The 14,620-nt window shown below is 34.9% G+C and overlaps 1 protein-coding gene across 2 annotated transcripts; it reads right to left on the bottom strand.

Moving 5' to 3' along the window:
• Positions 1-4,301: 4,301 nt before the first annotated feature.
• LOC107477541 (probable protein disulfide-isomerase A6) lies at positions 4,302-9,453 on the bottom strand. 2 transcript variants are annotated; one of them, XM_016097581.3, is made up of 13 exons: positions 9,257-9,453; positions 8,712-8,777; positions 8,340-8,491; positions 7,830-7,914; positions 7,253-7,350; positions 7,095-7,150; positions 6,474-6,591; positions 6,390-6,417; positions 6,212-6,303; positions 5,717-5,873; positions 5,479-5,603; positions 5,192-5,291; positions 4,302-4,694 (listed from the first exon to the last, which is right to left on the bottom strand). In XM_016097581.3, the coding sequence occupies exons 2-13, from the start codon at positions 8,766-8,768 to the stop codon at positions 4,629-4,631; spliced, it is 1,134 nt and encodes a 377-aa protein (XP_015953067.1). In that variant the 5' UTR covers positions 8,769-8,777; positions 9,257-9,453; the 3' UTR covers positions 4,302-4,628. The 2 variants fall into 2 exon arrangements, with proteins under 2 accessions (XP_015953067.1, XP_015953069.1); XM_016097583.3 differs by having other exon boundaries at positions 9,252-9,453.
• Positions 9,454-14,620: the final 5,167 nt, after the last annotated feature.

Here is a 14,620-nt window from a genome sequence, read left to right on the forward strand (position 1 = left end):
TGCTCAAAGATTTAAGGACAAGTAGTGTGCTGGTATGCTGGAGGATACACCACTACCTCCCAATTCGACACGTGTTGGAGGAACAAATTCGCCATGCAGAGGTTGCGTTTCCGGTACGGCTTCTGCCTCATCACTGCTGAAATCTTCAATCTCATCCTTGTCAGATGTTTCTGCAATGCTAGCATCAGGATACCTATCCAACCCAACAAGTGCAGAAGGGGAGGGGCGTGCTACACCAATTTCTGGATTCTGTTCCCGCGTAACAAACGCGTTGAAGCTTGGACTACGGGCCCTACCGGTATCCTGACCCGGAACAAAATCAGCCGCTCCCAGATTTTTGACACCCACCACATTATTGGAACTGGACGAGCTTCCACCAATATCTTGAAGATTTAGACAAAGCTCCAACAAATATATGCTTCCTATGCTGCGATGATAAGAAAACATCATCGACACATGCTAATCACATTTTATCTGCATTTTTTTATATGCAAATGAGTTGGCCACTGTAACAACCATTCTGTAAGTCAGCTTCGTGATTTCTTTTTTCCCCACCATGCCGGTATGCATCAGAATCAGATTCTTCAGATCTTGCAATGATGTCTGTGGCAGAATTATTATCCATAGTGGATCGTCGCATACGAATGTAATACCTTCTGCCGTATGAAAAATTTCTGCATTAGGGCATATAATGACATAAACGTTCTCCAAAGCCATACACAAAGCAATCCAATCTTAACAATGGAAAAATTTTTAGAGAGGAAGAAGGTTGTGAGGTTCAGAGCAATTTCAGAGAGTTGGAGGAGAATGAAGATAATGCCTTCTTCCGCGGACGAAGCAGCGTTTATATAGCCACATTGAGGTCCCAATTCGTGGGCAGTACACATGAGGTGCACCATCTCGCGTGTACTGACAGTAAAATGGATCCAATTCGTGCCCGCCTCCCCAGAGTTCTACAATTCGTGGCTGTCAGGTACTAAATGGGTTCTCCTCCATTTTGTCTGCGCCGCACCAGACTTGGAAGCTGCTGTTGTCGGCTCCAATTCGCGGGCGCCGGGAGTGAGTTGACGTGCATTTCCATTTCGCGGACGACGCCCATGAGGTGGCCCTGCGTATTTCAGAAACATTTTCATTTGGTGCGTATTCCGGGAATTAAAGTTTTTTACATATTTAAATATATAAAAAAAGCCGGGTTATCGGTGACCAAAGCTACACTTGGGGCATACAAAATTTAATCCCTGACCTTCATGGGTCCCACTGCATCAAAACATGTCATCCTCGTTGGTTTTGCATCGTTAGCAACCCTCTCTAGTAACTTGACATGTTCCTTTCTACACATGTAGAAACCTTTTTTTTTACTTAAACTAAATAAAAAAATAAAAAAAAACTGTTTAAATAGAGAAACAGCGTCATTTAAAATTATTCTTAAATTTCTCTCAAGTAGAGCTTCACATAATAAAATTATAAATTTATTGTCATTTTTGCTATGGTATCTGTCACCATGTTTACATCTCTCATAATTAAAAGAAAGTCAACACGTCAATTTTGATGCATGATATCCCTTATTTTGAATATCAACGGATTAATAAATCTAAAATCATCTTGGTAATTAATAACAAGATTAAACACTTCCAAACAATCTATCTCACAAATAACATTTGTTGACCCACATTTCAGGTTAAGAGAGATTCTCTTCAAGTAACAAACAATTTTTGTTAAAAATAGTACCAACCATTCCAAAACAGCTCTTTACCAACTCTTATTACAATATCTAACAACACAGACAAAATTAAACACTATTACCCGAACCAAAATAAAATAACTAATATCATAATTAATCTTAAAAATACTAATAGATGAAAATTCTAAAAATCATTTAAAATAAAAAAAACATATTATAATTCAAAAATATTCTTATATCCCTTTTCTAAAGCTAATGTCAGACAAATTTACATGATAATACTTGCCAACAAAACGATTGCCCTAATACTAAGTAAAATCACACATTAAAAGTCAAATGCAACATAAACAAAATAAGGTGGACTAGTTATGTTAATTGACTCTATCATCTTTCTGGAACTGGAGTCATTTGTCTCGGTACCCTAAAATCATGCGGGATCTTGAGTGATCCAAAGCGAAACACAACCCACATAAACAAATTGGATTTTAAAGTAGATACTAGTGTACAGCCCGCACTTCGTGTGCTTCGTTCAATTTCTCTATTAATGTTTTGTACCAAAACATTTTGCATTGTTCGCTTTATTTAATATTTTTGGGTGATCCGCTAGCGATTATCGCATGGGGTGCCAAAACCATTCTTGCTCATTTTGCCAAGGATAAAATTCATCTAAGATAGAATATCCAAAATTCCGCGCTTATCTAAATGACGCTCCAAAAAAAGTGTCTAAAATAAGACCAAACAGCTTTTTATAAATCTTAATAAACTTAGAACATATTAACACGTAAATAAATAAATATACTTTTTATTTTTATATAATATATTTTAAATATATACAAAAAATATTAATGCATAAAAAGGTATAAATCTTTTCTATTTACTAAAATTAATTATGTATGGGTAAAATTTTTATTATATTAAAATAAATTCATATTAAGATGTCATTTTATATTGTAACAATTAAAATATAAAATAATTAAATTTTATTTTATATTACCTGACATGAGAGATTATTCATATTAAAATTAAAAATATCTTAAATTATAAGAATATAATTTAGGGTTTTAGATTGTTACGAAATCTACCTAATTAAATATTGAAATTTAGATTTTGCACTGGAATCCGGACAGAATAATAATGGGGAAAAAATACATCCAAAGAGTAAGGGAAACAGAAACAATATGAAATATGCTCCAATCTACTAAAGGAGATTCGAGAAGCGAAGAACATGTTGATGCAGATACTTTTAATTGCATGAAAAATGATGCAATTCATCTTTACGTATGAGTGGAAATTGAGATTCAACAAAACCTTTTTGTTCAAAATAACCAATTATATTGGGACATAATTCATATACCATGAAATCCTAGATAAAAAAACATGGAAAGACTAAATCCTCGTTTTGGTACCTGAGATTCACGCAATTATCCATTTTGATATTCAAAATTCAAAATTATCCATAATGGTGTCCCAGATACAGTTTTTGGCACTATTTTAGTCCCTAGTGCCGGAATGCTTAGATGGCACCCGCCTTACCACGTGGGACGCAACGTAGTTCTTTGAAACTGTATTTAAACCCAACGTAGTTCTTTGAAACTCTAATTTATTCCAATTATTGTTCTGAGTTCCATTCTTCTTTATCTTCCTTCTTCTTGTATTCTTCTTCAATTTCCTCTTCTCCTTGTTCTTCTTTGTTGTTCATCGCCATTAGTAGAGAAACCATGATTTAAGGTGACAGCACCACAGCTAGAAGCTCAATTCGCTCTCCTTAGAGTGCTAATTGGGCTAGATCACAACCAGTCATCTCTCAACCTCTTGGCGACGGCCGCTACTCTCTCTGCTGCTGCCGACTCCTTCTCCTTCCATTCTTTCTTCTCTTCTTTTTCCTATGTTTTGTCTTTCTCTCATTTAAATTCCCATCCTTACAAGAGCAAAGGTTACTGAAATCCTCTTCGTTAAAAAACTTCATCTTTTGAAAATAACCCTTTTTTTTCTATTGTTGAATTTGATTTAAAATAGGTTTGAGTGATTGATGTTGTTCTTAGTATTATAGGCAGTGAAGATAGATTGCATGTGAGAAAGGGTGGCTATGTAATGGTGGGGGTTCATATGTGGTGGGGTGGAGCTATGAAGTGTGCTGGCAATAGATAGGACTATGAAGTGTAAGGGATGGTGAGTGATGGTGATGATAGGTAATGATGGTGGTGAAAGGATAACAACGGTGGTGGGTGGTGGTGATGATAATGATAGAAAGAGAAAAGTGACGAAAAAGAAACAGCAAAAAATGAAGAGGAGGACAGCATCAATAATGTGCATAAATTAAGATTTTCGAGACCAAATTGGATCCTAAATCAAATCTTGTTGTCACTTGGCCGTTGCAGCTCCTAGCATGTTAATATTTGCCACCTAAGCATTTCATTAACCGACTCGGCGTCGAAAAAACCTAGGGACTAAAATGGTGCCCAAAACTATATCTGAGATACTACTATGGGTAATTTTGAATTTCAAAACCAAAATGAATAATCGCGTGAATCTCAAAAACCAAAATAGGAATTAGTCGATGAAATAAATAGGTTATATCATCACACTTTTTTTTACGATTATCACTAAAACTAAATCTAAATGGTAGAAATGTCATCAAATTAATCCATTTCTAGGTACTCAGTTATGGTGGCCATTCCCCCATAGCAATTATCACGTAAAAGTGAGTGTCATCAAACATAATGGTAAATGTCATCATGTTTCAAAAATCCCTCGGGTCAAACTACAGAGATGGGGACGAGAGAGATAAAATATCTTCCCCCAAAATATCTATGCATTCATTATACAAGGCCAAAGAGTCACAAGAAGTCTCCATGCTGAAAATCTTCCTGCTGTTTTGGCATCTCAAAATGCTGGGGGGCGGAATGCTATCTTGGAGGATAGATGGCTAACAAATGTTCCTCTATGTTTATGCAAATGCTGACAAGATATTCTTCTTAAGTGTCAACTCATCAGCCTTTGACGGGCTAACAGCCTGCATCAATCAAACATGGACCATGGAGTACAAAAGATGTAAATTTGCTTCAGAATCATGTCTCTAATTTTATTTTTCTTGATTTAAGCTTTTTCCTTTTTGGGTTGATAAAGGGAAAAAAAACAACTATGGCAGTGGCATCATCCGAGAGAAGAGAAACAATAGATGAAGGGGGAACAAGACACAGATGTAGGCCCAAATCAAAATAATGACCCAAACTAATAACTATAGGACAGATGTTTTCTCGACACATCCCCGACAACCTTGTGAATAAGAAGCCTTCATTTTAAGGTTAAAAGGTATTTTTTATGATGTGACTTCTTCCTCAATATTCCTTGACAAAAACAAGTTCTTATTAAAAACTGCTTATAATTTATGAATGATTTCTTGACAGATATAAACTTTTTCCTTCAATGTCCCCTTTTTTTCTACAAAATAGTTCAAAATAAAGCAATAAAAATAAGTTAAACCTTGGTTATTTTAACTGAGAATATTACCTTCTCAAGAATGCGCTCCAGGCGCTGGATTTCATTCTTGGCATAATCAGAACCTTTCTCAGTAAATTTCTTTGCAGCCTTCACGTACATCTTTCCATACCTAGTGAAACAGAGTTATATTATTGCATCCAGGTTAACAACTATCTGAACAAGGAAACCATTGGAATTACGCATCTCTGCCCTAACTGCTTCCTCATAAACTTTTGGCCGTTAACAAGAAAAAGCAAAGCGACGCCAACATAAAAGCAATTCAATTACGGCAATATCCTACATAATGGTGATGTTACCTTGAAGCAGAACCCTGGAGCTTATCAACTTCCTCTTCAATGCGGGAAAATACTGCCTTTTTATCTTCATCACCCGCAGCAACAAACTCCTTTACCAAGGCATCCAAGCTTTCAACAATACCAGCCTACAAAAAAGTATCAAATATATGAACAAAATGCAGAACATAAAACTCCGAAACCACCACCACAAGGAGAAAAAAAGTTCTTGTTTTCCCCTCTTAAATAGCATATTACTCACTTTTGATGTAAGCTGTCCTTTCCCATCACGACTTGTACCACATTTCTCATTGATAAATGTCACAAAGTCATCCAAGTCCCTCCCACCTTCATAATCTTGTCCAGCTTTGTTGGTCTTTGGAAAGAACTTCAATGTAGGAAACCCACTCACATCATACCTGCACAAAGATTCCAGCAGATCCAAATTATTTATCATATTGTGATCTTCCGGGCCTATGATCTTCACCAACTTTGTTGCTCATGTTTTGTCAGACTTTAATCATCCGTTTCACTTCATTTATAATATACTGAAGTGAGCTGAGAAATATAACGCATGACAATATACTAGAGGTAAAACTGCACCATGACTTGAAAAAAACAAAGACAAACAATGAAGCCTTTCAACATGTGCCTTCATCTTAAAATAACTCCCTTCTTCGGTTGGAATATTCAGAAAGATTTATGCCTATCGAAGACTAGTTTTCTTAAACAAATAGATTGGGTTGCTAAAACGTACTTTTCAGCAAGATCCCTGTGTTTATCAGCATCGAGATTCGCAATCACTACATCTTCCTCAAGTTTAAATGCTGTGGCAACTTTCTCATAAGTCTACAGGTGGAATAAAAATAGTGAAACTTCATATTATTTAACCCAACATTAAATTGATAACAAGGTAAAATAAGATATTTACTTACAGGAGCAAGGTTTTTACAGTGTCCACACCTGACAGAATTACAAAAGTCAATAAGATTTAATGATATAAAATTACAGCCAAGTACCATGGTGCGTAAAACTCAACCAATACATCCTTAGTTTCATCCAGAACAATGTCGTTAAAATTCTCAGCTGTGAGCACCACAACATTGGAGGGAGTTGCAGCAATCTTCACATTGGTTCCTGTAAACAAAATCCCTTGTCAGAAAGTACCACTATATGTGCAAGGATGAAAAAAAACATTAAACGAGAATAAGGTATAAGTAAAAGATAACTAAAAATTGGGCTGATGCTCCACCTCATCACTAGTAAAGCTAAAATAACTAGATGAAGTGAGCAGAGTGCAGACTATGTTTCACTATGTGACATGATTTGATTCCACATATGACCTATTCAGGAAGCTACTGATAGGAACAGATTTGGATTGGTTTATAGGAGGAGAGGTAAGGAGTAGATAAGCTGAATTTTCACTACTTAATTCAAAATTGTTGCTGGTTGGCTGCCAGTTAGCTCTTTTAAGCTAGTATAGCAGGTTAGGAGCAGTAGTTCTAAGCTTAACTACTGCCAATAAATACTAGGGATTAGTTAGTTCTAGTTAGAGAGAAAATTCTGTTCAGTTTATTAGTTCAGGAGAGGAAAATTCTCTCCACAGTTGGTTAGATCCAACTGTGTATTTCAAACAGTACCTCCTTCTGTATTGACAAACTCAGCAAGTGATTCTGCAGTGCGTGGCCCCTCGTACCTACAGATTATATTTAAAATTCAGGTATTAAGCATGAAGGAAGGACAGCTTTGACAAAACAGGTAACCATGAAATGAGACAAAATATAGTATCAATCCTCACTTTTTGGGTTCCAAAGATCCCTTTGGGAACCACTGAATTGTTGGGTACCCAGAGACACCATATTTGCTGCAAACACTCTTGTGTTCATCACAGTCCACCTGCAACACGTTAAAAAGTAAACCTTTTCAATTTATCAATGAAAAAGGTCAACAAGAAACCATACAGCATAAGCATTATATGGAATGTGAACCAAGTCTTATTACTTTTCTCAGTCTGTCCCCTCTCTTTCACTTCTTCAGTTTATGATTACTTCATTATAACAACCATATTTGTTTAATACCAGAGAAAAAAAAGGAAGGGATATCATTTTGAAGATGTACGAGAAAGTAAAGGGAAGGAATGTATTTCATTACATAAGAAGATATGTGCTAGATGCTAATTTAAGAATAAAAACTAAAGAATCAAAATGATAGATTATCCCAAAAAAAAAAATCTTTCTACCATCCTAGTTAACTAAAACTTGACATTGAACCATAAATACATAAGAACCCTGGCACTCAACAGACATTGCAAAATGAATCATATTTGAAAGGTGCTGAATATAGAGAAAGTGAAAAACACCACTTTGCTTGCTTACCTTGCCAATTAAAACAGATTTAGCTTTCTTGAAGCTGGAACCGAGCTTTTCATATTCAGGGGCAAGCTTTTTACAGTGCCCACACCTATGGTAACAAAAGTGGTATGAGAAATACAGATCGAGAATTAGGAAAAAAATGTGCATCTTATCTTTGCTGGATCGCAAAACAAAATTGACACGATGAATCACCCGACAGAGTGAAAACCTAGCAACTTTCTATATATATATATATAATGAACTCAGAACCTTCGGTTGGCACAAAAAAAGTCTCGTTGGTACCCTCACTCTCTCTAGTGTCATTTATACAGAGATCTTATCATCTAATAACTTATATTAAAGGAATCAAATCAAAGAATATAAAGGTAAACATCTATTAATCTACAAAATCAAAGAGATAAAGGACAATAACACATTCTATTCGAACTGTATACTGAACTAAACCCTAAATAAGGTAAAATTTGAATCAACAAAGGAACCAAAAATGGATTGGTGATTATTTTATTTTATTACCAAGGAGCGTAGAACTCAACGAGTGCTCCTCTGTCCTGACCAACCTCCTTCTCAAAGTTATCTTCGGTGAGCACAACAACATCGTCTGCAGAGACAGATACGAAGACGAGAGCAAACACCAACACTCCCAACGCTAAACCCCTGCTCCAGATCTGTGCACGCGTCAAAGTGTCAGAGGTGTTCGGGGTTAATTAATGGTCTAATTGTTCTGCCTATTTACAAAGATCGAAGCATAAAAGTGGAACCAGATATTGCCTTCATCAATTATTCATCATACTATTATATTATCAAACATGGAGTGCTACTATCTGTTATGCTTTAACAAAAACACAACGCTAATTTTGTTTGTGGAGGTTCCAAGTTTCAACATACCTTCTTTCTCGAATGGAGCTGAGCAACTAAGATGCCATTGTCAAGTTTACGGTGCATCTTCTGGATCTGTCACCCAAGGTGCCCCGTTAATAAGAGTTAAGTTTCCACAACTGAAATAATTAGCTTGGCTTTGTGCAAAGGACTTTAAAATATTCACTACTAATGCTATTGGACTTTTTGGTTAAAAGATAAGCGATAAAGAAAGGTGTCTGAAAAATAGGTTCATTGCATCTCCAACCAGAGATGAAATATGTATTCATTCAATTGAACCAAAACCAGTTTCTCAAAATCATCTATCAAAATATTCTAGAATTGATTAGATTAAATAAGAAATAGAATGAAATCTGAACCATTATCACAGTCATTTGAAACATCCATCTTTAGAAAAACTCAAAAACAGGTCTAAAAGCAGACATCAAATGCAAGGTGAGGGATAAAGAAGAATAGATCTGATAGAACACCACCGAACATCAAGGACAGCTTCAGACTCAAACTGGGGAAGACGAACAAACAAACAAACAAATAGGACCAGAGAAAAACCTCACTTCGACGACGACGACAGCGAGCACGAGGCCTTGCAAAAGAATATGAGGGACACCCAGAACGGAGAAGCCCGATCGGAGACGACACCAAACGCAGAACGAAATCTGACGAAAGAAAAGTAACAAAACCAGATCTCACGTCCAAGAGGCACGCTTGAATTACTAGCGACCACGTTGGGTTGAACGAGGGTTTAATAATTTATTATTGCTGTAGGGATAAGTGGGGAAAGAAAATTTTCGTACGTAGTCTAGGTAGTATTGAATTATTGGGTTACGGACTTTAGGGGTGGCAACATGTACTCTATCCGCGGATACCTAATTCGATCCTACTCGATCGGGTAGAATTGTCAATTGATCTGCAGTGGATAGGGTAGGGTGCGGGTTGAGTCTCAATCCTACTCGACCAACCCGTACACTATATATGTATATGTTATATATTTATATAAAAATATGTTTCGAGTGGATGTTGAACCAAAAACCTCTCACTAAATGTAAAAGATGCTTAGCCACTAAAAAAATCATTAATTAATAATTTAATATTTTTTTACATAAAAGTCAATTCTATTTTAAATTATCATGAAATTATATAATAATTTTGCATCTTTTTTATAACCCGCGGGTAGAGTCGAGTACCCGCGGATTGAGAGCTGATAGGATTAGGGTTGGGATATTCTCAATCCGCGAATAAGGTAGGGTTAAGTTTATATAAAAGTCTCAACGTGGGTAGGACTAAGGTTGGCTTCAAACCCTACCCTACCCGTTGTCACCCCTACGAACTTACGGTCACCTGTGAGATTCTTGGTTAAATTGATTAATTCAGTAAGAAAAGTTCAGAGACAAATAGAATTTATACTTTTTTTTACTATTATTTTTAATTATTAGTTTAATTTATTTAATTTAATAATATATTTTTAAGATTGCAAATTTTGCTTTAACAAGAAATTTTTAAATTAGATTGACATTTTAGTCCTTAATAAACTCTTAATTTTTATAAATTCTTGAGAATTATCTTAGTCAAATAAACTAGTCTTTTCATGGAACTAATTTATTTTCTTGTAATTTTTTATCTAATTATTTTATAATAAAATTTATTAAAAATTTATTTATTGAATACATATGTTAAAAATTTGATTGAAAGTTATGGGGAGATTAATCTGTTTACCAAGAGTAATTTTCAATCATTTTTAATGAATAAAAGTTTATTAAAAATTAAAGTATCTAATTTAAAATTTGTTGAGACTAATTTAAATATTTATTTTTGTGTTAATATTATTACTAATGTTAAATGTAACATGAGTATCATTATTATAATAGTGTACTAATATGCATCTTATATATTGAAAATAAGTATTTGATTTAAATGACATAAATATGACATTTTTAAATATATTAATGTTCTTGCATGGATGAATTTTCAAGGTATATCTCGTTTTAAAGAAAATTGAACTTGTCTCTTTGTTTTCAAAGGATATATACTTCAACAAAAAGAACACGGAAGGTGGATAAATGCAAAAGGCACTCCGACACTCAAGTTAGTAAATATTTAAGAAGTATATAATAATTCTATGAATATAGAATGTTAGACATGAAATATAACTTATCATGCGGTGTCTTTTGAGATATAGAAATTGGTGATTTTATAGGCATAAGGTTGAAGAATAAAGTTGATGTTATGACCGTTGGTCATTAAGTCAGAATAATGGTTATTAAGATTGTATGTTACAAGTTTAGAATGAAGGCAAATAAAGTTGAGTTATGACTCGCAATGGACAATAAAGATCGAGCTATAAGGTTATGGATCACAGCTCCCAAGCTTTGTCTGCCGATCATATGATCCAGGTTTTCTAAATGAGTTATAACTCGATTAAAAGATAAATGAATAATGATATGGTGAGCCCCAAGCTTAGTTGGGTTATTATGTCGATACTTATTCAAAAAATAATTAAGTGGTAAGAGTCATTCAATCAAGATACTTGAATGGAAGATCTTGAGAACAATTTTTCATGACAGGCATATAGCATTTGATTGTATGTGAATTGAAAAGTTCAGAAATATATATCCATTGACGGAATCGATTGTATGATCCGAGGATATAATTATTATTTGTCTTGGGAATTTTTCTGACCCACAACAACTTAATGATGAATTTCTCGCTCAAAGCAACTAGTTATTGAATATTTACAATTTATATTGAAGGTCATATGATATGAATAAGATAAATTGAGAGGATTTTGATCCTCTAAATTTTGAATTTTACTTTAGAGGGTAAAGTGTGATCTCTCAGTATTTATTTCATAGGTAGGAGACCAAGAGAAAATATGAGAGAGAAACCATTCAATGGTGAGAGATCACACTTTACCCTCTAAAGTAAAAATTCAAAATTTAGAGGATCCAAATTCAAATTGAGAAAATCTCTTTGCAACTCTTTGCACACCATAAAATTCTTCTCCAAGAAATATGTTCACATATATTTGTGTGTGTAGATGTAAAAGAATAAAATTCTTCTTTTTTCGTGTGTTTCCTTTACTCTTGCCGTACATATATATAGTATGAGATTTGTTATTGATTTCAAATTTGAATCTCATTTTAAATTTAAATTTTATCTTATTTCAAAGTTGAATCTTATCTTATCTTATTTCAAATTGAAATATTATGAATCATATCATATCATATCATTTAAAATTCTCAATTATCATACTATTATTATATTCTTAGTGCTAGTAAAGAATATAATAATATTCTATTTGAATTTGTTGGTACAAAAATAAATTTTGCTCGACAAGAGGCCGTTTTGACTACCAAAGATTTCGACTATAGAAGTAGAGACGAATAAGCTAAAATCGTGTGCGAAATTTGAGGAGCAAGTTGACGAAATATGGGTGTTGAAGACCAAGGATGACATAGGTGTCAAAACCTGGAGATTATGATTCTTCATGGTCAAGGCAAGATCATAACTAAGAAAAAAGAAAGAGGTAAGATAATGGACAACATGCTCCATGACAAGTGTTTCACTCATTTTTTAGTCGACTTCGACAGGTAATGTCAAAATCAGCTTGTATCAAGATCTCAAGTATCGAGGAGCATATACAACTCCTCTGAAAAAGAGTGAGCTCGACCTGAAAATTACTTAATTATGATGTTAAAGCAATTTTATGTCAAAATTAGTAGTGGCAAAATTATGAAAACTAACAAAGGAATAATTAATTAAATAAAAAGACAACGGATGTGCATATGAGTGGTTTTACTAGAGAACTATGAACACCAATACACAAACCTCTGAACTAGAAAAGAGATCACTAGAAGAGGAAGATCTGGTGGCTAGGAGTACTAAAAAGGTCAAGATGCAAGAGGATATGAGGGAGACTAATGCAGAAGTCACCATGGAAGAATCTTCGAATCAGAATGCGGAAGCAAATATACAATCACCCATATAGCAGGAAGAAGTCTTGGAAGAGAGTCCAGTAGAGGCAAAGACCTACCAGGTTTCATACCATGACATGGTTGTTGATAATGGATTTGATAAGTCAATCCCAAAGAAATTGCAGATATGGTTGCTGAGGAGTCCGTGCTGGAGAAGGAGTCCTTTGACGCTAGTTCAGAAATAGAAACTCCCTTCAATCCAAAGCCAAGCATAAAAGTATCGCTGGAAGAATATGAGGACTAGTGTTGTCCATGGAAGAGATCTTTGATTGTTAAACCACTTGGAAAGAACCTTAATCTCCAAGCTATGGAAAGGTGGGTAAGCAAAAGATGGGCAAAAAAAAGATGTGGATAGAGTCATGGATTTGGAAGAGAATTTTTCCTTATCAGATTCTTTAACCAAGAAGATTACTCCCACATTTTGTTTGAAGGGCCATGGATGATTGTGAATCACTACCTCTTGATCTAGAGATGGAGACTGCTATTTATACCATAGAAAATAAATATCCAAAAGGTTGCTATTTGGATTCGGATCCCTAATCTTTCTGCGAAACTCTATAACAAATATTTTCTCTGGAAAGTTGGGAAAGCTTTGGGTACCATGCTCAAAGTTGATAAACTCACCTCCATCCATTCTAGAGGCAAGTTTTCATAGATATGTGTGAAAATTGATTTGAATAAAAAATTAATCCCTTATATTTCAGCTCTTGGTAAAGATTTCAAGCTTGAATACAAAGGGCTCCACCAGATTTGTTTTTAAGTGTGGAGGGTATGGCCATAAGATAGAAGAATGTCATGAAATCATTGGAGATCTTATCGAAAAAGTAGTAGTTGCTGCCATGGAGGTCGATCGGAGCAACCAGGAATGCAGTGGTGGTAGCGTAGACAAAAATGAAAAAGAGCCGTTGGAATAGGAACACAATTTTGGGGCAGAATCTTCAAAGAAGGTAAATCAGGAGATCGATGGGAGTAATCAAGATTCTAGAGACAAAAAAGGCATAGTCCTTCTCCCAAAGAGGAAAGTCTTTTTGGTCCTTAGATACTAGTAAAAGAAATAAAAAAAGATACAAGCCGAAGACGGAAGATTCTCATATGAAAAAAAGGAAAGATTTCAGTCAAGCATATTTCAAGCTTTAGAAGGGGTTAATTTAGATGATTACATGGAGGAAAATCAGAGCAACATAACTATTCTGGAAAACAAGAATATTATGCCAATAGTAATAAAGGGGCTAAAGAGGGAAAGGAAAAATTCAACTAGTACCCAGATTCTATACCCAAAAACCTGGGACACTAGAAAAATCAGCAAAAATCTAAGGCTTCCTCCTCACATGTAAAAGGAACGCCCATTGAAATCAGTAAGAAGAAACAGCCACTCAAAGTCAGCCCAAGCAATCAAACAAAATAGACCTTGTGATTGCTAGTTCACAAGTCAAAGATCCTTCAACAAGTAATGCAAGGAGAGTAAAAAAATGAAGAAAAACAAAAATGACCACAGTGATTACTAACAGAGTTTTAGCAGATTGAACAAAGAGATTGCCAAAAAACATCAAGAAGGCGAGTAAGCAATGTAGCTTGCATTAATGATAGCGTCACTAACTCTCTTATTTCCTCTATTATGGGTGGGGGAGTTAAGGGAGCAGAGGAAGTTATAACAGCAACTAAACCCCCTAATCCTAGAGAGGATGATCCTTTTACAGAGACAGAGGATATGGAGCTGTCAGGATAAAAAGTAGATATAGAGCCTTTTCCATCAAGTTCAAAGCTTATGGAGGCTTAAGTCCTCTCTTTATCAGGATGAGTTCTACCCATTTTCTCTTTTATATTATGAATATCTTAATCTGGAATTATAGAGGAGCTGCTGCCAAGGGGTTCCCTTCCATTATTAAAGATATTGCTTTCATATATAGAGCTAACTTGTGCATTCTCTTGAAAACTTATGTATTAGGG

This window comes from Arachis duranensis, chromosome 3, assembly GCF_000817695.3.
Source record: "Arachis duranensis cultivar V14167 chromosome 3, aradu.V14167.gnm2.J7QH, whole genome shotgun sequence".
Taxonomy (NCBI): Eukaryota; Viridiplantae; Streptophyta; class Magnoliopsida; order Fabales; family Fabaceae; genus Arachis; species Arachis duranensis.